Raw genomic sequence first — 19,270 nt, forward strand, 5'->3', positions numbered from 1 at the left:
ATTATATATGGGCCATATTACGTATGGCGATTTCATTACCAACTTTTCGAAATATTTGTGACGAACGAATTAATTCACAAATTTTTTCTACTCAATGGCAACATTGTATGATATTGGCAGTATATATTTTCAAATGAAGTACTATTACGAGTACAATAAAATTCTTTATACTATTATATTGTGTACTTGTCACATCGTACACCAAATTTTTTGTTGAATTAGCGAAGAAATCCGGCGAGTTTGCCACAAATAATACCAAATTGTTATATTTACTAATGATTTTCTAAAGAATTCACTATATACAAAAAACCTGATGATATCTATATTTAATAAGAATACTCAACTCAAATTGTGCCAAAGAATTTAAACTGAATTAATTAAAATTTTGAGAAATTTATTTAAAGTTTCCAAATCAACTTACTAAGGAATTTAATCTGAATAAATTCAAATTGATAATTAAAAGGCACGAATATAATGCAATTATTTGTTATTGAAGTTATACCGAAAATCTTACAATTTAATGCAACAAATGTAAAAGTTTAAGATTTATTAATATTTAATAGTATACTGATAATTATTTTGATTTATAGTTCATCAATAAGGACAAAAATAAGAATAGAATTTCAATTGAATTCAATATTATCGAGAAAAATAAATGATTATTGTGAATTTGTTGCTTTTGTAATAAAACTACATAGTGTTTTATGGGTTGTCGCCAAGTAGTTTTCTGTTAATGTCAATATTACATTTGTCATATGCCAAAATTTTTATAAACAAAAATTTTTCATATGGGTTTTGTGATTGTAGTTGTTATTTGCTATTTTTTTGTTTTCGGTTGTTTTCATTTTTTTTTTCAAATTTTAAGATTACAGAACTTTAAGAATACACAATACAAACCACAGACTGATTTTCAGTGTAAAGTATAATATACGGATACGGACGAAACGGTGGTGTGATTATTATTATATTTGATTGTTATACCAAAATATTAATAAGGAAAAAATAATAATTTTTTTTTTCAAACCAAAAAAGATTAGATAAAAATACCACTAGAAATCTATATGTGAACAAAATTAATAACAAAATATTGTTCTAAATATGGAAATAAAAGATTTCTATTTAAGTTCCAACATGTAGAACAAATAAAATTAGTGTTCAAAAATAAGTTTAGAGTGATTGAAGTTTTATGTAATTTTAATATTAAATTTTTATTTTTTATATCTTGTTTTAAAAATAACGTTAACAAAAAAATTTTAGTAAGTACCTCTACCTACTTTACTAATTATTATCATAGGAAGTAGTATGTTAAATAAAAACTTTCAATTAAATATGTATTTAACGTAAAAATATATAAGTTTAATAATTAAAATATCCTTGCACATATCATACTATAGTTATAAATTTGCAGAGAAGAAGAAAAAAGAAAATATAAAGTAAAGGACAATGCATAGAAATGTTGCCAAAGCTAAAGCATGTTTATTTTTTGAAAAAGTTGCAATTTTTCGTCAAGATCGTATAAAATTTAAGGATATTAATGAATTAATACGTAAAGCAACTGGTATATTAGAATCTGGACCAGAACGTTTACAATTTATTACAGATTTTGATCATACAATAACTAAAAAACATCAATCAAATGGAGATAAAGTTCCAACTAGTTTTGGAATATTTAATAAATGTAAATCATTGCCTTCCAGTTATTTAGATAATTATAATGAACTTGATGTTAAATATCGAAAATATGAACATAGTCCTGATATTACATTAGATGAAAAAATTAAGTTAATGAAAGAATGGTGGCAATTATCAGGAGAAATTGTATCGTAAGTAAACAAAAAGTAATTTTTATATTTTTGCCTTTAAATCCTGAAAAATCAATTTGTATAATTTCACTATTTATTTATAAACTAGCACAAAATATTCTACAACTGTATGCAAGTAGAAAAAAAAATAGTATGAGTACCTACTCAGATAGGTATATCTACCTACCTAACTAATCGTTTTGCAAATTCATACTCGTAATATGTAGTTTCTTTTCTTTCATTAAAATAAAAAATAACCATCTGCCTTTTAAAGGGCAAAAACAAAAATAATATTTAACAATTTTAAAAATACAAATGATATACTTAGGTAGTTTACCTACCTACCTACCCAATTTCTTATTCATATTTATTTCCTTTATTTTGGAATTTAATTCATTTTTAGCGTGTATGTTGTATTTTGATTTAAGGGAGAGAAAAAAAAAGAAGTAGAGTTAATGTGTTAAAATGAATAATTACTCTTACAATGGCCTTTAAGTGTTACAATTTCAACACATAAAATAACATTTAACAAATTCTAATAAATAGTAAATAATTCATCAACACGCTGCTAAAAATGCTAAAATTTAATTTAAAGAAAAAGAAAGATTAGTTTTTTCAGTAGATTACTTTTATTTTAATAAATAAAATATCAAGAATTCGAAAAGACATTACATTATAAGTATACTGTAAATATATGTAGATATATATCGCGATTTTCTAATGATAAAGCAGGCATTATCATTAGCAAGCCTGGACAGTTGGCAATCGCTCTTAGCGGCAATTACTTAAATTTCTTATAAGTATGATTACTTATTTTACAAATTAACGAGTTAAGCTACTGGTTTTCATTAAAAATTATAAAAAATATCACAAGAATTCCATTTTTCCAAGAAATATTTTTGCAATATCGTCCGAATTCTCAACAATGTGAATTTTATTTTTCAAAATATCCCAAATTGAAAACGTATCCTATGCTTACTTACTTATGTTTTCCGAAATTTTATCTCTGAAATGAAGTACCAATGTATATCTAACTAAAACAAAATCAGTTAAAATTTTCACGAAATTAAGCAATATAAAAAAATATATATTTCTTTTTAAAACATCTTAAATTAATTCAATCGTAAAATTTTAACGAATTTTAATTAAGTGACTAAGTATGAATACTTATGTATGTATATTTCCTTATATATATATTTACATATGTATATAAAATCAAACAACCAGAACGAATTCATATTAAGTATTTAATAAATTGATCAAATGAAAAAAAAAATTTTTAATGCAATCATTTTTAAGATATCAAATTTCAAATATTTAATTTACTTAGCTGCTACCTTTAGGTTTATTCTCAGTTCACAAACCAAAAATAATAAGTTTTATATACTTATATATATATACATATATATATAAATACATATTATTGGCTTATATGTGACAGTGCATATAACATATATATACATATTTATTCAAGTTTCAAATTTCATTAACCCTGTAGCCTTTACTCATTCAAATTGATTTTTTCAAAAAAAAGTTTTAAATGAAAATAATTTAAAGATTTTTGATTATATTGGATTTTATGTGAAATTTTGGTTTCTAACCATACTAGAATTAATGGAATGAGATTTTAGAAAATTGAAGTAAAAAAGAATTTTCGTGTGAAAATTGATTTATCACGAGTTAATTTGATCCCATAAAATTAGAAGCAGCTTAAGGATATTAAGAATTTGATATTAAGTAGTTAGTTTACTTTTAATCCTAATTTTGAAATTATATATAGGAGTCAGTCTTATAACAATTAGAGTTTTCATAAGAAATCCGGAAATCGGAATTATAATAATATTTACTGTATTAATGTAGAATTTAGCTTATAAAATGCCAATATTGCCAAATTGTGTATCAGTATGATAGTATTACAATTTCGATGTCAGGGAAAATATAATAAGTAGCTTTTTAGCAAATATATATAGATTTAGTAATAAGTAAATTTAACAAATTTTCTAATGTTTTTTTTCTTTAAAATGCTATAACTAGGTATTAACGCAATTTTTGCTCATTTATTTAATTAGAAAGAATTAAATTTTTGAAAATTCTGAATATTCAAATTATTATATTTAATAAATAATTCACTTAAATTTATAATAAATATTATTTGATATAACACCTATATATAATTCAAATCAACTAATTTATATACTGAAATTTTTATTAAATAATTATTCCACAAAAAGTGAATGTGATAAATACAATTTGTAGTAGACATACTAATTACAAAATGAAAAGAAAAACCAATCAGTAGAATGCAACAATGCAATATTTAAAAAATCATTCAAAAGTTTTACAAAATATTCAGACCATAACCGTGCACATCAAATATAGTTACATACCTACATATTTAGAATAGAAAATATTATATGTATATTTAGTACATAATAAATAAAATAAATAAAAATAATAAATAAATAAAATAAATAAAATTAAGTGCCTATGTTTACACACACATAAAATATTTATATTAAAATTTAAATAACAACATCACTTTAATAATTTTGTGTAATTTTATGTAATTATAATCAGTCATTTTTTTTTAAAGTTGTAGGTGTAAAGTAATTTATAATATCGCAAAAATATTAACCTCTATATGTATGTACATATATATGTATATATACATGTATGGGAAATAATTATAAAATTTAATATTTTCATTATAGAATTTATTTGTTATGTTGCAAGTGCAAGAATATTGCATTTCTTATTTATAATTTCCAAGTTCTTTTCAAGTATTATTCCGTTTTTTTTGATTTGTGTATGTATCATTATTCCGTCCAACATGTTAAAAAATCATCAATCTTTTAAAAAAAACTTGTAAGTAGGAAAGAACAAAAAGTAAAATACAATCCATATGAGCATGCTGCCGTAGTGCCGTAATGCCGACTTGGTTAATAGCTTTTTTTCTCAAGTTCTTTTCTATATTCCCTAAAAAGAAAAAACAAAATGTGAAAAATTAAAGAAATGGAATAATTGTAAGAAAATCGTTTTACTTAAAAAAAAAAAACTACAGGAGTTTTTGTGACTGCAAAAAAATATACTTAATATATTTGTATACATATATATATATATAGATTTTGTAAGAATCTTATGAAATTTTAATAATATTAGTAGTTTACTTTTTCTCTGTTTTTTTTAATTCCCCTTCATTATAATGAATTACAATATTTTCATTTTTTAAAACTAATTTTTAGTTGACTGGTTTAACTTTTACTCGTGCACTTACAAATATGATCAAAATACCATAATATAATCTTAAAGATTCAAGAAAAAAAAATTAATATAAGTAAATGAAGAGGATTTGGTAAGAAGACGACGGACGATGCGGTAAATAAAGAAGAAAAATCAAAACAAAATTTTATAAATAATATTTTTTTTTTTTTCATTTTCTTTTGAATTCTCTTTTGAATAAGAGATTTAAAACGTTACAACTACCCATTAATTTGTGAAAATATGTAAATAGAATCATCATAATATTTAAGTTATTACCTTGTCAGAATTTGTTTAAATATTAAAGTGATGATTTACTTAGTTATATTGTAAAAGAGAATGAATGGACAAAATGAAGAAAAAAATGATATTATACTTACTAGTACATAAGTAATAAGACGGTTTTTTTTTTTCCATAATATCCCATGAAACATTTAATCGTACATTACAATATTATGTAAACTATGTGAATCGAATTTTAATTGGATTGAGCTTCAGGGAGAATTTTGATGAGTACTTAGTGCTTTTAAGAAAATAAAAATTAATATTCTAATTGCAGTTATTGTTGTGGCATTCAATAATTTGTTTTGTTGCAAAAAAAAACTATTGCTAATTCTTATAAATTTCAAAATTGCTAGTATTAAATATTTTTCATTTAAACAAAATTTATTGTTAGATTCTCTAGGCTAGAGGAATGGCAATTTTTTTACTATATTACACTAATTTATTTTATAAAATTAACTCAAAAGTAGATCAATTTAAGAATTTCGTAGTAAAAAAACAAAATTTTAATTGGAAATTAAGCAATTAGTTAAGATTAAATAATATGATGCTATTTCTTAATCCGGTAAATTTAATTTCTTGAATTAAGAATGATCTTAATATTATTTCTAAAATAAATGTATTCCAGTAAGCAAATTTCTAATAATAATTCCGAAAATAAAGACTTTTTTATTGTTACTTGTTACTAAATTCCGACTAAACTTAATATTGAACCTTTATTATATTATTTCTCAAATTATCTTAACCTAATACATACATGCAGAATAATTAACCATTCTCAAATTTATTAGTAAATAATATATTTGATATATGTATATGTACTAAATTTTTGTATATTTATAGATAATATTGATATTAAATTACATTTAATGTATTAAGCTCATAATTAATATTTTGATTAAATACTAGCTACTTAATAAGTAATGATAACAATTTTAATACATATTTCTAAATGTTCCTAAATATAGTTTTTGTTAAAAATTTTCGGTTAATTCGTGAATATTTTACTAGTGTAATATACCACGTAGTTTAAAAATGATATAAAATCAAATTTTATATTGAATTCTCCCGGATCTATTTTAGAATTTTGGCCAATATACAATAATATTTATAAACAACTATACTCCAGCTGTATAAACCCTAGTATAAAAATTTTAATTTTCAATGCTTAAAAATTCCTATGAAGTTTTTATAAAATTAGTATGTAAGTAAATGAATTCTGATTTGTGACTTCTATTAGTAGCTTCCAATGGCTTCTACTAATGATTTATATGATGATATTATCATTGATTTTGAATAAAAAAAATGTAAATGAATATTGATTTATTGCCCCTACTAATAGCTTCTTTGGTTTCTATTAGTGGTTTTTGTGACCGGCCACTCGGCATTCAATCTTTATTTTTATTGCCAAATTAATGTATGTGATGACCTAAAATTAAAAACTAATATAAAATATTTATTAATGTTGTGGATTTTTTTTTTTCTTGAAAATGAAAATATAAAATGAAAAAATTCAAATTTTTTGTTTAAAACAAAAGAATGAATCGAAAACATAAGAATATTTTTTTCTTTGACCTAGAAATTTTTAGTAATTTTTTTTTCATTTTATTTCTTCATTTCTTTGGCTTTTTGGAAGAAAGATAATACAATCATTTGTCTTCATTTATAATGACCATATAAAATAAAATTTTTTGTTGTATTACTGATGATTTATTCAAAAAAAAAAAAAAATACCCAATTATGACCAGAAAAATTAAATCTCGTAATTTGAATCTTTACTTTTATTATTTTACTTACATAAATTATGTGCAAAAATTTACAAAAAATGGTAAAAATAGTTTTCAAAAATGAATTAGTTCTATAATCTTTCGTTCAAATAATGAAGTTCCATGTATTTCCAAATGTATTAAGTTAATTTCTTTCCTTTCTTGTCTTGTATTTGAGCAGAAAAAATATATAAAATTTTGTATAGGTAGCTATGTTCAATAAAAATATGTATATAAAATCTAGTTGTCAAAATTTCAACGGACATAAAAATCATAATACTCGTAAATACTTAGAGAATGTGGCGTAATTTTTTCATTGCTACTAACTTACATGTACTTAGATTGAGTACCTCATCTCATATACTACATATAGTTAACTACTTTTACCGAAAATTTTCATTTATTGTTTATTCTCAATTGACAGTTGAACAAATTTTGATGATTTTAATTAAAAATGTTTCAAAACAAAGAAAATCAAATTTTAAGTTCAAAATTTGGAATAAATTTCAAAAAATCAATTTTAATTGCTTTAAATTATAAATAATGAAAATAATTTGATGTTTCTTATGTTGCGGTATCTATAAATTCAAAATTAAATTTTTAGAATCTGAATTTACCCTGATAAAATTTTTACAATTGAGAATTAGAGAAAATAACAAAGAATTTAAAATTAAAACTAATTTTCATGAAATTGTCAAAATTTAGTTTAGCAAATAAAATTTCAAGTTTAAATTCAACTTTATGACAACTTATAAAATGTCAAACTTGTCATGTTTTAAACTTCAAAATTTTAAAATACAATATTGTGTCAAATATTGTTTTTTAATTTTCAATTCATGTGCAATAGAAGAGCGTTATGAAGTTTCGAATTGCTCAAACCAAAATTTCGAATTTTAGCAAAATATTCGAAGCATATTTTATATAAATTTAAATGTCACTACATTTCTTCAATAACATATATGTAATTCAAAATAGCTTCAATAAATCAATGAAATTATAATTGATTTCTGTAATTAAATTGTTAAACAATAAACAATCAACATTACATTGTCGCCTCACATATTATATTAATACTTGATTATTGATTTGATATATTTTTTTTTCTTGAATTTCTAATTACAAAACACTCTACTGCTATATCATTGTTCTACTTTATAAATAATTCAATTTACGGTTAAAGTTTTTCAAATTTAATTATTCACTGTTGAAACACTTTGGTTTCAGATTTAAAAGGTTTGTAAAAATGTGTATACTTATATACACAATATCATGTTCTTTCAATAAATATTCAATATCAAGTTTAAATTACAAAATACTACTCGCATATCCATTCCATATTTTTTCCTTTTTTATACAATCAAAAAAAAAATATTTCTATATTTTGCTTCTACTTCTTCTTCTTAAGATCATTTAAAAATCTTTTTATTATTTATTTGTATTTTTATTTCTTTAGTATATCTACAATTTAACTACTGTAAGTATAATGTCAATTTCATACTACTCATACTACCTACTACTGTATACCAATCACTCAATTAGTTTTCAAGTTATTTTCAAAAAAAAAAAAAACAAAGAAAACAAAGAAAATATAGCAGAAAATGGAAAAAAAATGAATAAAAGCAAATCATTTAAAGATTGTGATCAAACATAATATGAGGAGGTACTTATATATAAAAAGAAAATAAAAACACCAGACCAACAAACCAAAAAAAAAAAGAAAACTAAACCATACCATATTTGAATTAAACGTATAATTATATCATATTTCGGACATTAACCTATTCTATAGTATAAGTTGTAGTATATATGATTTATCTGCGGTTCTGGCTGTGTTATAAATATCTGATGATTTCTTATTATACGATATTAAAATTTATATACGTTATTTAAGTACAAGTATGCACAGACTTAATACAAGATGTTTGATTTTAGTGTCAATTTTGGTAACTATAATTGTCATTAAATTTTGGTCATAAAGCGATATTAGCGCCTTCTTCATTACTTCACTATATCACACTTCAAAGAGTAGTATCCAAGAACCTCAATCAATCTACATAGTTGCATCTACATTACAAACAACAATATTCATATCCTATTCTTCCATCAGTCCAACCGCAGATAACTACATAAGGCTGAAATCTCCGCGTAAAAAACTTTCCTGTCATTAACTCTTTTTTATTCATTTCATTGGCGGTCATCCTGCAAATCATATCAATAAGTCAGATTTAACGTCTTTGACCTTAATAAAACCTTAATATCATATACATAATAATCTGCGTTTTAGAAAATACCTGTTGTATGAAGCCTTAAAGCGATTTTAGGAAATCCGTCTCTTTCTCTTTTATGTGATGAATTCTATTTGCATACCCTGTTACAAAATTAACAAATATTTCATTTTATTTACTTACAATATTAATGTTTTAGAAGTCCAATTAAAAAATCTGTTTTTTTTTTTTTGTATTTTTTTATGCAATTTTTTATTATTATTTTCTTTTTACCTATATGTTTTTTTTTTAATATTTTGTATATACTTTATTTACATTTTATACACATATTTATAATTGAATTGAGAAATCTCTCGGATATATATTCAACAATCATGATTAAGCAGAAAATATTTTTGTTGAAATAATCGTTGAAACCATAATAATAATATAAAATAATAATAATAATAGTAATATAATGGACTTATCATCGTATATACGGTAATAATACACACGTAACATAGATATATATATAACATGTATATAAATATAAGTATACGTAATATTACACACATATTGTGTTTGTTGTCGTAGATCAAAAATAGCTTAAATTCAATTTGAAAAAAAAAAATACGTTTCTTCCCTGATTATTAAATTTCATTTTGGTAAACAAAAATTAATCATCAATATTACAAATTCGAACAGATCTGTCAAATTTAGATTTGTCAAATCATATTTTGACATAAAATATTTAAATAAATTCATATATATATTACTTTTATACCATATTACTTTATACTGTGACGATGTTCGAATTAATTTCAAAATTTTAAATATTTTTTTATTAAAATAAATTCAAAAATTCAAAATCATCTAAATTTAAATTTACTTTCCTGTATAATTTTCAAAATGCGACTTAACACACTTTTAATTTAAACTAACAATAAAATACCATTATTATGCTTTGCTTGTAAATTGTAATAAAGAAAATTCTATTGTTCGGTTTTTTATTAATCAATTAAAGAAATATAATGCCCATAAAAATATAAAATGTTAAATCTAGATAAATAATTTTTTTTGTTTTTTTTCGAAATTTATATTTTATTTGCAAATTGTTTAAACAAAAATTGCATTTATATTTGCTTTGTTTAGTTTCAGTAAATTTATTTAATCAAGTACGCAATACTTGTAAAATTTTAAATGTAAAAAAAAAAAATAAATAAAATAATCTCAGCTAACAGGATTTTCATAACATATTAAATATAAAATATGAAATTAAGCACAATTTGAAATTATTACCGTGAAAACAGCGATGTAAAAAGTAATAATACAAGTATTAGGTGTAAATTTGCACAAACATAGTTTCTGACTATGTTTATCACTATAACTAGTTTTAACACTATAAAAACTTAATTTATAAAACATATTTTGAAGAATTTACCTTATGCTATTAAAATTTGAAATTTTTGAACTAAAATAATAAATATTGAACTGTTAACATTCCTAATATACTTATTACTGATTTCGAACTTTCAAAAAATAATTCTACACAGCAAGTTAATATTTGTGTTCTATTTACATACATACATGTTCAAACTACTCATGAATTTATATGAAAAGTCTGTAAATGAAACAACTTTACACATATATTTTATTTTATTCAAATTTATAATTAAATACCAAAATAGCTCATCTGTTGTAAATGAGAAATACTATCAAAAAATAAAAAATTAACTGCACGCATCTAATCTACGCATTAGTTCGAGGTTGTGTAGTTGTTCTCAATTGTGGTTACATTTGCATGTGCAAACTACTCATGAGTAGTTTGCACATACAAATGTAACAACAAAATTTGCGAAGAAATTCACGGTAGTCAAAAATCTTGTGACATATGTGATCTATTAATTTAATTTATTAGTCAAAAATCTATACGAAAAAATTTATGATTGAAATGATGATAAAATAACTGCAAAGAAATTAAAAATTACTACAGTTAACTATTTTTAGTTTCTTACATTTAAGCAAGTTCCATTGTAATTATTATTATTTAAGGTCGATTAAATAAATTAATTTTAAAGTTTATAAAATTAGAGCCTATACAAAACAATTTTAAGCTTAACACATATGTATAAAATGAAAATATCATAAAAATGTTAATTAAATGGCACGTTCTCACATGGTTTTCTGTAAATGTTAGCGATCAAAGTAATTCTTAATATAATTTACGCGAAATCAGCACTCTTATGCAATTAAAAAAAAAATGAATAAAAAAGTTAATAAATCATGAAAAAAATTAAAATAAAAAGAAAAAAACCCTTAAATTTTATACAAATTCAATTAAATTGTTTCATTTAGTTTTAAAATAATAATCAAGAGTGGAAGAAATTTGGCCCCATAAGTGTATAAATCCTGAACAAAAAAAAAAAATACTTTCTTTAATTTCATTGTCAATCTTAATTGAAATTCTTATTTGTCACACTTAATAAATTTGTAAATTATTAATACTTATACATTTTTTTTTGCAATACAAATTCAAAATGTCCACTTAACATAATTTTATTAACATAGGGACGTTTTAAAATTAAAAAATTTTTAAAACATTGCAATTTTGATTTTCTTTATACTCGTATTTCTCGTGTATGTATGTATTATTTGGCTATAGAGTTACCATTTTTTATAAGTTGCAGTAAATTGCTGAGATAAGTCATCAGTCATTTTTATCTGTTTTAATTGAACACAATTATACTTAATTATGGTTTGGAGTAAATCTAAATAAGATAATATTTAAAAAGCAAATAGTAGTAAATGATGAAAAAATATTAAATTCGGAATGTTGAATTTGAATATCTGTTAAATTTTTACTTTTTATTATTTGGTATTTATTTTAGCTTTACTTTTGTTTTTTGAGGTTTTTTCTTTTTTAACCATTAAGTTCAATGTACTGCTTAATTAATGGGTATATATATACAAAATTTCTTTCTAAATCTAGATATCCTAAATTTTATTTTGGATATTAATTAATTTATGACCAAAAAAAAAAAAATTAGCGTTTTTTGTAAATGATTTGGTCCTTTTGCATTCTCTCGCCAATTTACATACATATATGTATGTATGTACAAAAAATGGCAATAATGAAAATATTAGGTTCATTCACAAAACCGTATTAAATTTAAAATCAGTTAACTTTCTAAAAAATAATAAGTTTTGTTTCGTAAGCTTGTTTTCTTTTTCACCAAAAATAATTATACATGTTTTTTTAAGGTGTATTAGTTCTGACATATGGACTGATGTTGTCAAAAAATAACTCAGTTATTTTAAAACTAACCTCGAGATATTTTTGAATTTTTATCTTGTCGCGTAACATTCTGACGGGAGAACAATTCTAGTATGATTTTTGCACATAAAAATTTTATAATTTTCAAAAATTACGTATTTATACGTAATTATTTTATGAATTACGTATCTTTAACTAATTTGTATTTCTAATCATAAATTCATAAGTTTTTATTTTAGTCTGATTATAAATTTTAAGTTTGATTAAAAATGACGTAATTATGATTTAATATTTTTAACTACATACATAGATAACCCCTTTTTAATTTTTTATAAGACACTTGTCAAAATCCCTTTTTGTTTATACTTTTTACCGCCTATAATGAATTCGTCAATGCAAAATGTATTAAAATTTTTTATGTTGACAACTTATCAATCAAAATTTTTTATGTGTTTACAATAAGAACTTTTATTAGTTTTTAATTTTTTTTTAATAGATCGATTTAGTTTTTTATTTTGGTGATGACAGTACAAAGCCAAACGTTTGTAAAAAAAATATTAAATTCAAATATGAAAACCTATACATACATATATGTACATATGTATGTATGTAAATATATTCTGATTTTAATTTTTTCTTTTAATTCATAATGTTAATTTTTCCGATTAATAACAATTATTGTAAACATCAAAAAAATTTCAAAAATATTTATTTTAATAAAATTAATTAAAAAAAGAAAATTACGTAAAAAAAAAAAGTGCTTACGTGTTAAAAAAAATTTCGTACTAAAATTTCAAGTACAATTTATCAAATTACAATATTCCGTTATAAAAATCATATTTAAAAAAATATAAACTGTAAAAATGACATAGTTTTATTGAATATTCGATTTTCTCTTTAAAAATTTATTTCTCTATATTATTTTTCAATGTAAAATTAATACTCTTATATCCATTATTGTTTATTTTTCATTTGTTTCATTGCAATATAATTGTAAAATTGGATTCAATGTGCATCCTTTTAATAATTTTCATTTTTCATATTACATAATATATATATAAAATATTCTCCGCCACCAACTCATTCTCTTCACTTAATTCTCTTTTCGTTATTTTATTTTATTTTATCTTCCTTCTTCAATTCGCCGCGTTAAAAAATAATTTCTGTTTGTTTCATTATATATGTATACCCATTCTCTACTATATAATATACTTTAGTCTCTACTATAATTTCATTGTCATATTGTTCCTATTTTCGCCACATTTTAAATGTCATTAAATGTTATTGTTGTTTGTCAGTCAAAATCATCAGATATATAAACATTAAAAGATTCCATAAGAGGAATTTTTTTTTTTCTTTGCATAAATATTTGATTTGAATTTGAATATTAATTATTTTCAAAAAATATTTTACGAATAAATTAATGTTAATAATATAAAAATTGTTTTTTTTGGAGAAATTATAGAGAAAGTTAAATTTTTATATTTTCTCTATAAGAATACGACCGTTTTAAAATCGACAAGAGTCTCTCTAGTCTAAAAATAATAACAAAAGTGCCAGCTAACTAATTACTTATTTCATGCACATAAAATTTATTATTTAATCAAAATTTAAATTTATTAAAAATTTACATAAATATTTAGTTTTGTTTTTAATTTAATTGAATATCAAATATTTTTTATTGTTTAAAAGTTTTTATTTTATAATCAAAAAATTCTGGATTGTGTTTAACACGAACAGAATAATTCAAATTGTACCTAGGTAGGTACATACATACATATATGTACGTCCTGTATTTTCTTTGATGTTATAATTATTACAAAATAAATTATTAAATATAATTTTTTCGCAATTCGAAGAAGGTCATATTTCAAGGGGCAAGTGCAATCGTATTATTAGAAAAAAAAAGATTTCTTAGTAACTTTTTGTTTATTTTGTTTTTATTTATAGAAAAACTTTTTTTCATTATATTATACAGAATTTGGAAAAATCGAAAAAAAGAATAAAAAAACAAAAGAAAAATTTACCTACCTATTTATCTACATCCTCACATATAATTCAATTCGCAATATTGTTTAAAAAAAGAAGAAAAAAAAAAGCTTTCATTTTGATTAAGTTTTGCAAAATACTCCGCAATTCAAATCCCACAAAATCTTCTTAAAATTAATTGCATTCGTGAATTAATTCTTCCATCATACTGGTCAAACCAATAATCACTAGTCGAAGAAGCTATTAATCTACACGATTTAATCTATTTACTTACCAATATTAAAAAGATAAGAAAAAATTGATAAAATATTTTTTAATAATTTCATAAAATTAATTATTAAAATGCCACAATTAAAAAAATTAACAAATATTAATGATGTTATTGTATTACAAAAATCAAATTGTCGTATTAAAGATCCTGATTTAATTATAAAAAAATTAAATTCATTTATTGATGGTGGAATAAATCGTTTACAAGTTGTTTCTGATTTTGATTATACAATAACAAAACAGCATGTTGATAATGGCAAATTAGTTTTAACTAGTTTTGGTATATTTAATGCATGTAAATCATTACCAAAGGATGTTTTAGAGGCTAGTAAAGAATTATATCATAAATATCGTCCATTAGAGATATGTCCAAAATTGGATATGAACGAGAAAATAAAATATATGATTGAATGGTGGTCTAAATCTGGTGATCTTTTAATGTAAGTTATTGAATTAAAAAAAAATTTTTAAAGAGTATTTTAGTAATTATAAGAAGAAACAATACCTTTTTTTTTTTTGGTTTTACATTAGTACAATAATAAACAACGCCACACAATATAAAGGTACATAAATGTACTCCTACTTATTATACATACAAAATTTTTATATTAAATGGCGATGAAAATAGTACAAAAAAAAAAAAAAACCCTTCAAAGCCAGACATAATATGTAGGTATACCTACCAAAAACCTACATCATATATTTATATACACAACTATAAACTACATAATATAAATGATAAAGTTGGCCAGATGAAAAATATTTGGTGTTCTTTCTTTTTGTAGGTACCTGAGACCTTTTTTTTTTTTTTAACCATTTCTTGCTTGTTTTTATTACGCAATAGATTTTTATATAAAAAAGATTGAATTTTTTTTGTAATTCAAAAATTATTTTCATTATTCTCCACTCATTAGACATTAAAATTCTTAAATTTCTTACTCAATTTGACTATTTTTATAACCAAATTTGTAAATATTATTTTTCAATTTCCAAAAATTGTTTATTCAAACAAAAAATGTTATTTACTTATTTATTAATAAACAAATTTTTAATTTTTTTTTTTTTGTAGGGGATTTCCCTTAGATGAAAAAGAAATCGATGAAGTTGCATCAAATTATAAAGATTGTCTTCGTGATCATTCTTTAGAATTATTTGAAACATTAAATCGTTTAAATGTTCCTGTTTTAGTATTCTCAGCTGGACTTGGGAATTCAGTTGTATCTGTATTAAAACAAGCAAATGTTATGTTTCCAAATATGAAAGTTGTATCAAATTTTTTGGAATATAAAGATGGTCTATTAAATGGTTTAAGTAAACCAATGATACATGCATTCAATAAAAATGAAACAGCAATTGAAGGTACTGAATATTATGATTTAGTACATAGCCGTGATCATATTATTGTTATGGGTGATTCACTTGGTGATGCTGGTATGGCAAATGGTATGCCATCATCTTCTATTATTATTAAAATTGGATTTCTTTATGATCATGTAATTTACAATTTTAAAACTTGTTTTTATTAATTAAATAATAATAATTTTTAAGGTTGAAGAAAATCTTGAACGATATATGGAGGCTTTTGATATTGTACTTATAGATGATCAGACAATGGATATACCATTAGCCATTCTTAAATTAATGGAAGACAAATAAATTTAAAATTTTGATATAATTAAATATAAAGATTTTAAATTATCAAAAATAAAACAAAAAAATTATAGACTTGTTAATAAAAAAAAAAAATTTATTTATATTTGATACAAAATAAAATAAAACATAAAAAAAAAATCACGTTAAATTATAAAAAAATATTTATAAAAAAAAAAAAAATAAAGTACATTAAGTGGAATTCATAAAATTATGTTTCATAAATATTGAAAAAATTCATGATTTTAATAATATAAATTAATATGAAAGCACAATTAGTTGAAAATTAATAATTTTTTATTGTATATAAAAAGTACAATTCAATGATATTTTTTTAGTTAATAATTTAAAACAAAAAAACCGTGATATTGAAACAACATTAATTATAACAAAAAATATTTCATAATATCAGCAAATAATTTTGTTTTTTTTTTTTAATACATACTTATACATTGTTCTATTTAAAATAGTATTAAAAAAGAATTTAACAAAAAAAAAAAGAAAAAGTGAATGTATTTAAAAAGAAGAGCAATAAAAAACAATCGGCTTAAAAATTATGAAATAAAAGAATTTTTATTTTTCCATGAAATTTTTTTTTTTTTTTTTGTAATCATAATGTGATAAGGTAATGTTGGTTATTTTTCATCAGCTTTAAGAGTTTTATATTTGAAATCAAGCTGTACATGGAAATTGTAAAATTCCATTATACTCTCAATTAATATCGTAGTTAATTGTACTGAATCTTAAGGAATATGACCAAAATGACGAAAATTGTCGCTTGTACTACTGACCCCAATCTTAATGCTTGACAATTGTTCTTAAATGAGCTCGCAAATACGAGTAGCTAAACAGTATTAATAAATGCATGTTAAATTTTATGATTACGTTTTTTTTTTTTTCGCAATAGTTGCCTATAGTTCTGCTATTGAACTTCTTTTATCAAATTTCACAAACTGACTTATTTTACTGCAGAGTCTTTACTTTTATGATCTTATCTATTCTATATTATGATTATGATCTAATTTATAATATTTTAGCAGTAGTTATAAGAAAACTTAAAAATTCCATTAGAATTTTAAGCACAATTATAGTTTCGGAAATATTTTTTTTTTTTTTTGTTGTAAATTTCGCAGTTTGAATTTATCAATAGTGCTCTTTATATTATGAGTTAAGTAAGAACCGAATTATCAAAAATTCCCTCGACATATTTTTTTCGACATTATTTTTTTAAAATAATTGACAATATTTCACTTTAAATGATTTCCATTAAAATGACGAGACTCTTAATAGACTCACTTTTTATATTTTATTATTTAATAGTGTTGTTACATCAAAATGCATTTAAATTGATTGCATTAAATTGGAAATATTCAAAAGAATTAACAAAAATTAACTTTCTTTAAGTGTTTGCTGCTCTTGCAAAAATTTTTATTTCCGTAGTGGCTTAATATTTGAATTATCATAATAAAATAGAAACAAACTTTTTTAATAAAATCATAAAAAATTGTATAAAATTTACGCAATTGCAATAAATTTATAATTTTTATAAAAATTATAAAAAGTATTTTAATAACACATCCATTTTCATTTCAATTACAAAATGTGTTTATTAAATTTTACGTCATAATTCTATAAATAGATTATTAAAGAGAAAATGTAAATAATACAGCTTCAATGAAAAACAATCTAGTATACGAAATTGTAAAATAGCATAAAATGAAACAAATTTTAAATATTCTTATTGTTATTATTATTTAAAATAATTTTTATTATCTACTTCTAAAATTATTTCCTTATTTGTCTTCAATAAACAGTATTGTATATTTAAGCAAAAAAAAAAAATAAAATAAAGTTAATATAATAATAATAATAATAATATAGGTAAATTTCTATGAATTAATATTATTTTTTTTTTTCATTTTCTTTTCATAAAACAGAAAAATATATAAAGTATGCAAGCTCGTAAATATATAACATTTAATATTTTTCTTCCAAATTTTATCAATCATCGATTATATAAATGATTGCATATTTTGAATTTTTTTTTTTAAATATTTTTTTATTGAAAATTTTTTAAAACTAAAACATTAAATTTAATAAACTAATTATAATATAAAATAAAATAAAATTTTAAATGTTATAAAACTAAAATCAATTTTATAATAAATGAATATTAAAATAACAAAAAATTAAATGATTTCAAAATGTTCAATTGATAAATTTATACTTTAAATAATAATAATAATAATTTTTTTGTGTATTATTTCAAAAACTTTTATATGTTCAATAATATAATTAAATTTCTAAATATTTTGAATAATATTTTATTTATATATTATTTAAATACAATCACAGTGATTTTGTTTTTTTCGTTTTTTTGTATTTCAAACAATTGATTTTCATATTTATAAACTTAATGCCTAATACTCTTATTATTATGTTATAAATTATATTAAATTAATTAAATTATAATTATAATATAATATAATTAATTATTATAATAATAATTAATGTAACTAAATAATTTTAATATCATTTTAAAATATCAAAATATTGAGTTGTTGTACTAGAAAAAAATTTAGATTTTTTCTTTTTTAAACTATTTTAACTTTATACAATAAAGTTTATAAAATGAAAATCAAATATTTTGATAATGAAATTTGTTTTTTTTTTTAATAATTATTCACAAATTCTATTTATATATATATAGTTATATAGTTATAAAGTAAAAAATAATTATTTAACAGATTTGAATTCAATTAGAAAACACTTAAA

General features: G+C 21.2%; 1 protein-coding gene across 5 annotated transcripts; it reads left to right on the top strand.

Moving 5' to 3' along the window:
• Positions 1 to 823: 823 nt before the first annotated feature.
• On the top strand, positions 824 to 16,881 carry LOC129613418 (7-methylguanosine phosphate-specific 5'-nucleotidase). 5 transcript variants are annotated; one of them, XM_055527482.1, is made up of 4 exons: positions 824 to 1,256; positions 1,395 to 1,823; positions 15,915 to 16,338; positions 16,394 to 16,881. In XM_055527482.1, the coding sequence occupies exons 2-4, from the start codon at positions 1,444 to 1,446 to the stop codon at positions 16,499 to 16,501; spliced, it is 912 nt and encodes a 303-aa protein (XP_055383457.1). In that variant the 5' UTR covers positions 824 to 1,256; positions 1,395 to 1,443; the 3' UTR covers positions 16,502 to 16,881. The 5 variants fall into 5 exon arrangements, with proteins under 5 accessions (XP_055383457.1, XP_055383458.1, XP_055383456.1 ...); XM_055527483.1 differs by having other exon boundaries at positions 1,409 to 1,823; XM_055527485.1 differs by lacking the exons at positions 824 to 1,256; positions 1,395 to 1,823 and adding exons at positions 13,901 to 14,347; positions 14,565 to 15,285 and having other exon boundaries at positions 16,394 to 16,877.
• Positions 16,882 to 19,270: the final 2,389 nt, after the last annotated feature.

The sequence above is a fragment of the Condylostylus longicornis genome, unplaced genomic scaffold (assembly GCF_029603195.1).
Source record: "Condylostylus longicornis isolate FDR11 unplaced genomic scaffold, ASM2960319v2 ptg000083l, whole genome shotgun sequence".
NCBI classification, from domain to species: Eukaryota; Metazoa; Arthropoda; class Insecta; order Diptera; family Dolichopodidae; genus Condylostylus; species Condylostylus longicornis.

Excerpts from the sequence above, each read along its gene's own strand:
- LOC129613418 (XM_055527482.1), top strand. The coding sequence starts at position 1,444 with ATGCATAGAAATGTTGCCAAAGCTAAAGCATGTTTATTTTTTGAAAAA. Across the intron at positions 1,824-15,914 it reads TTATCAGGAGAAATTGTATC|GGGATTTCCCTTAGATGAAA; the intron begins GTAAGTAAACAA and ends TTTTTTTTGTAG. Across the intron at positions 16,339-16,393 it reads TTGGATTTCTTTATGATCAT|GTTGAAGAAAATCTTGAACG; the intron begins GTAATTTACAAT and ends ATAATTTTTAAG.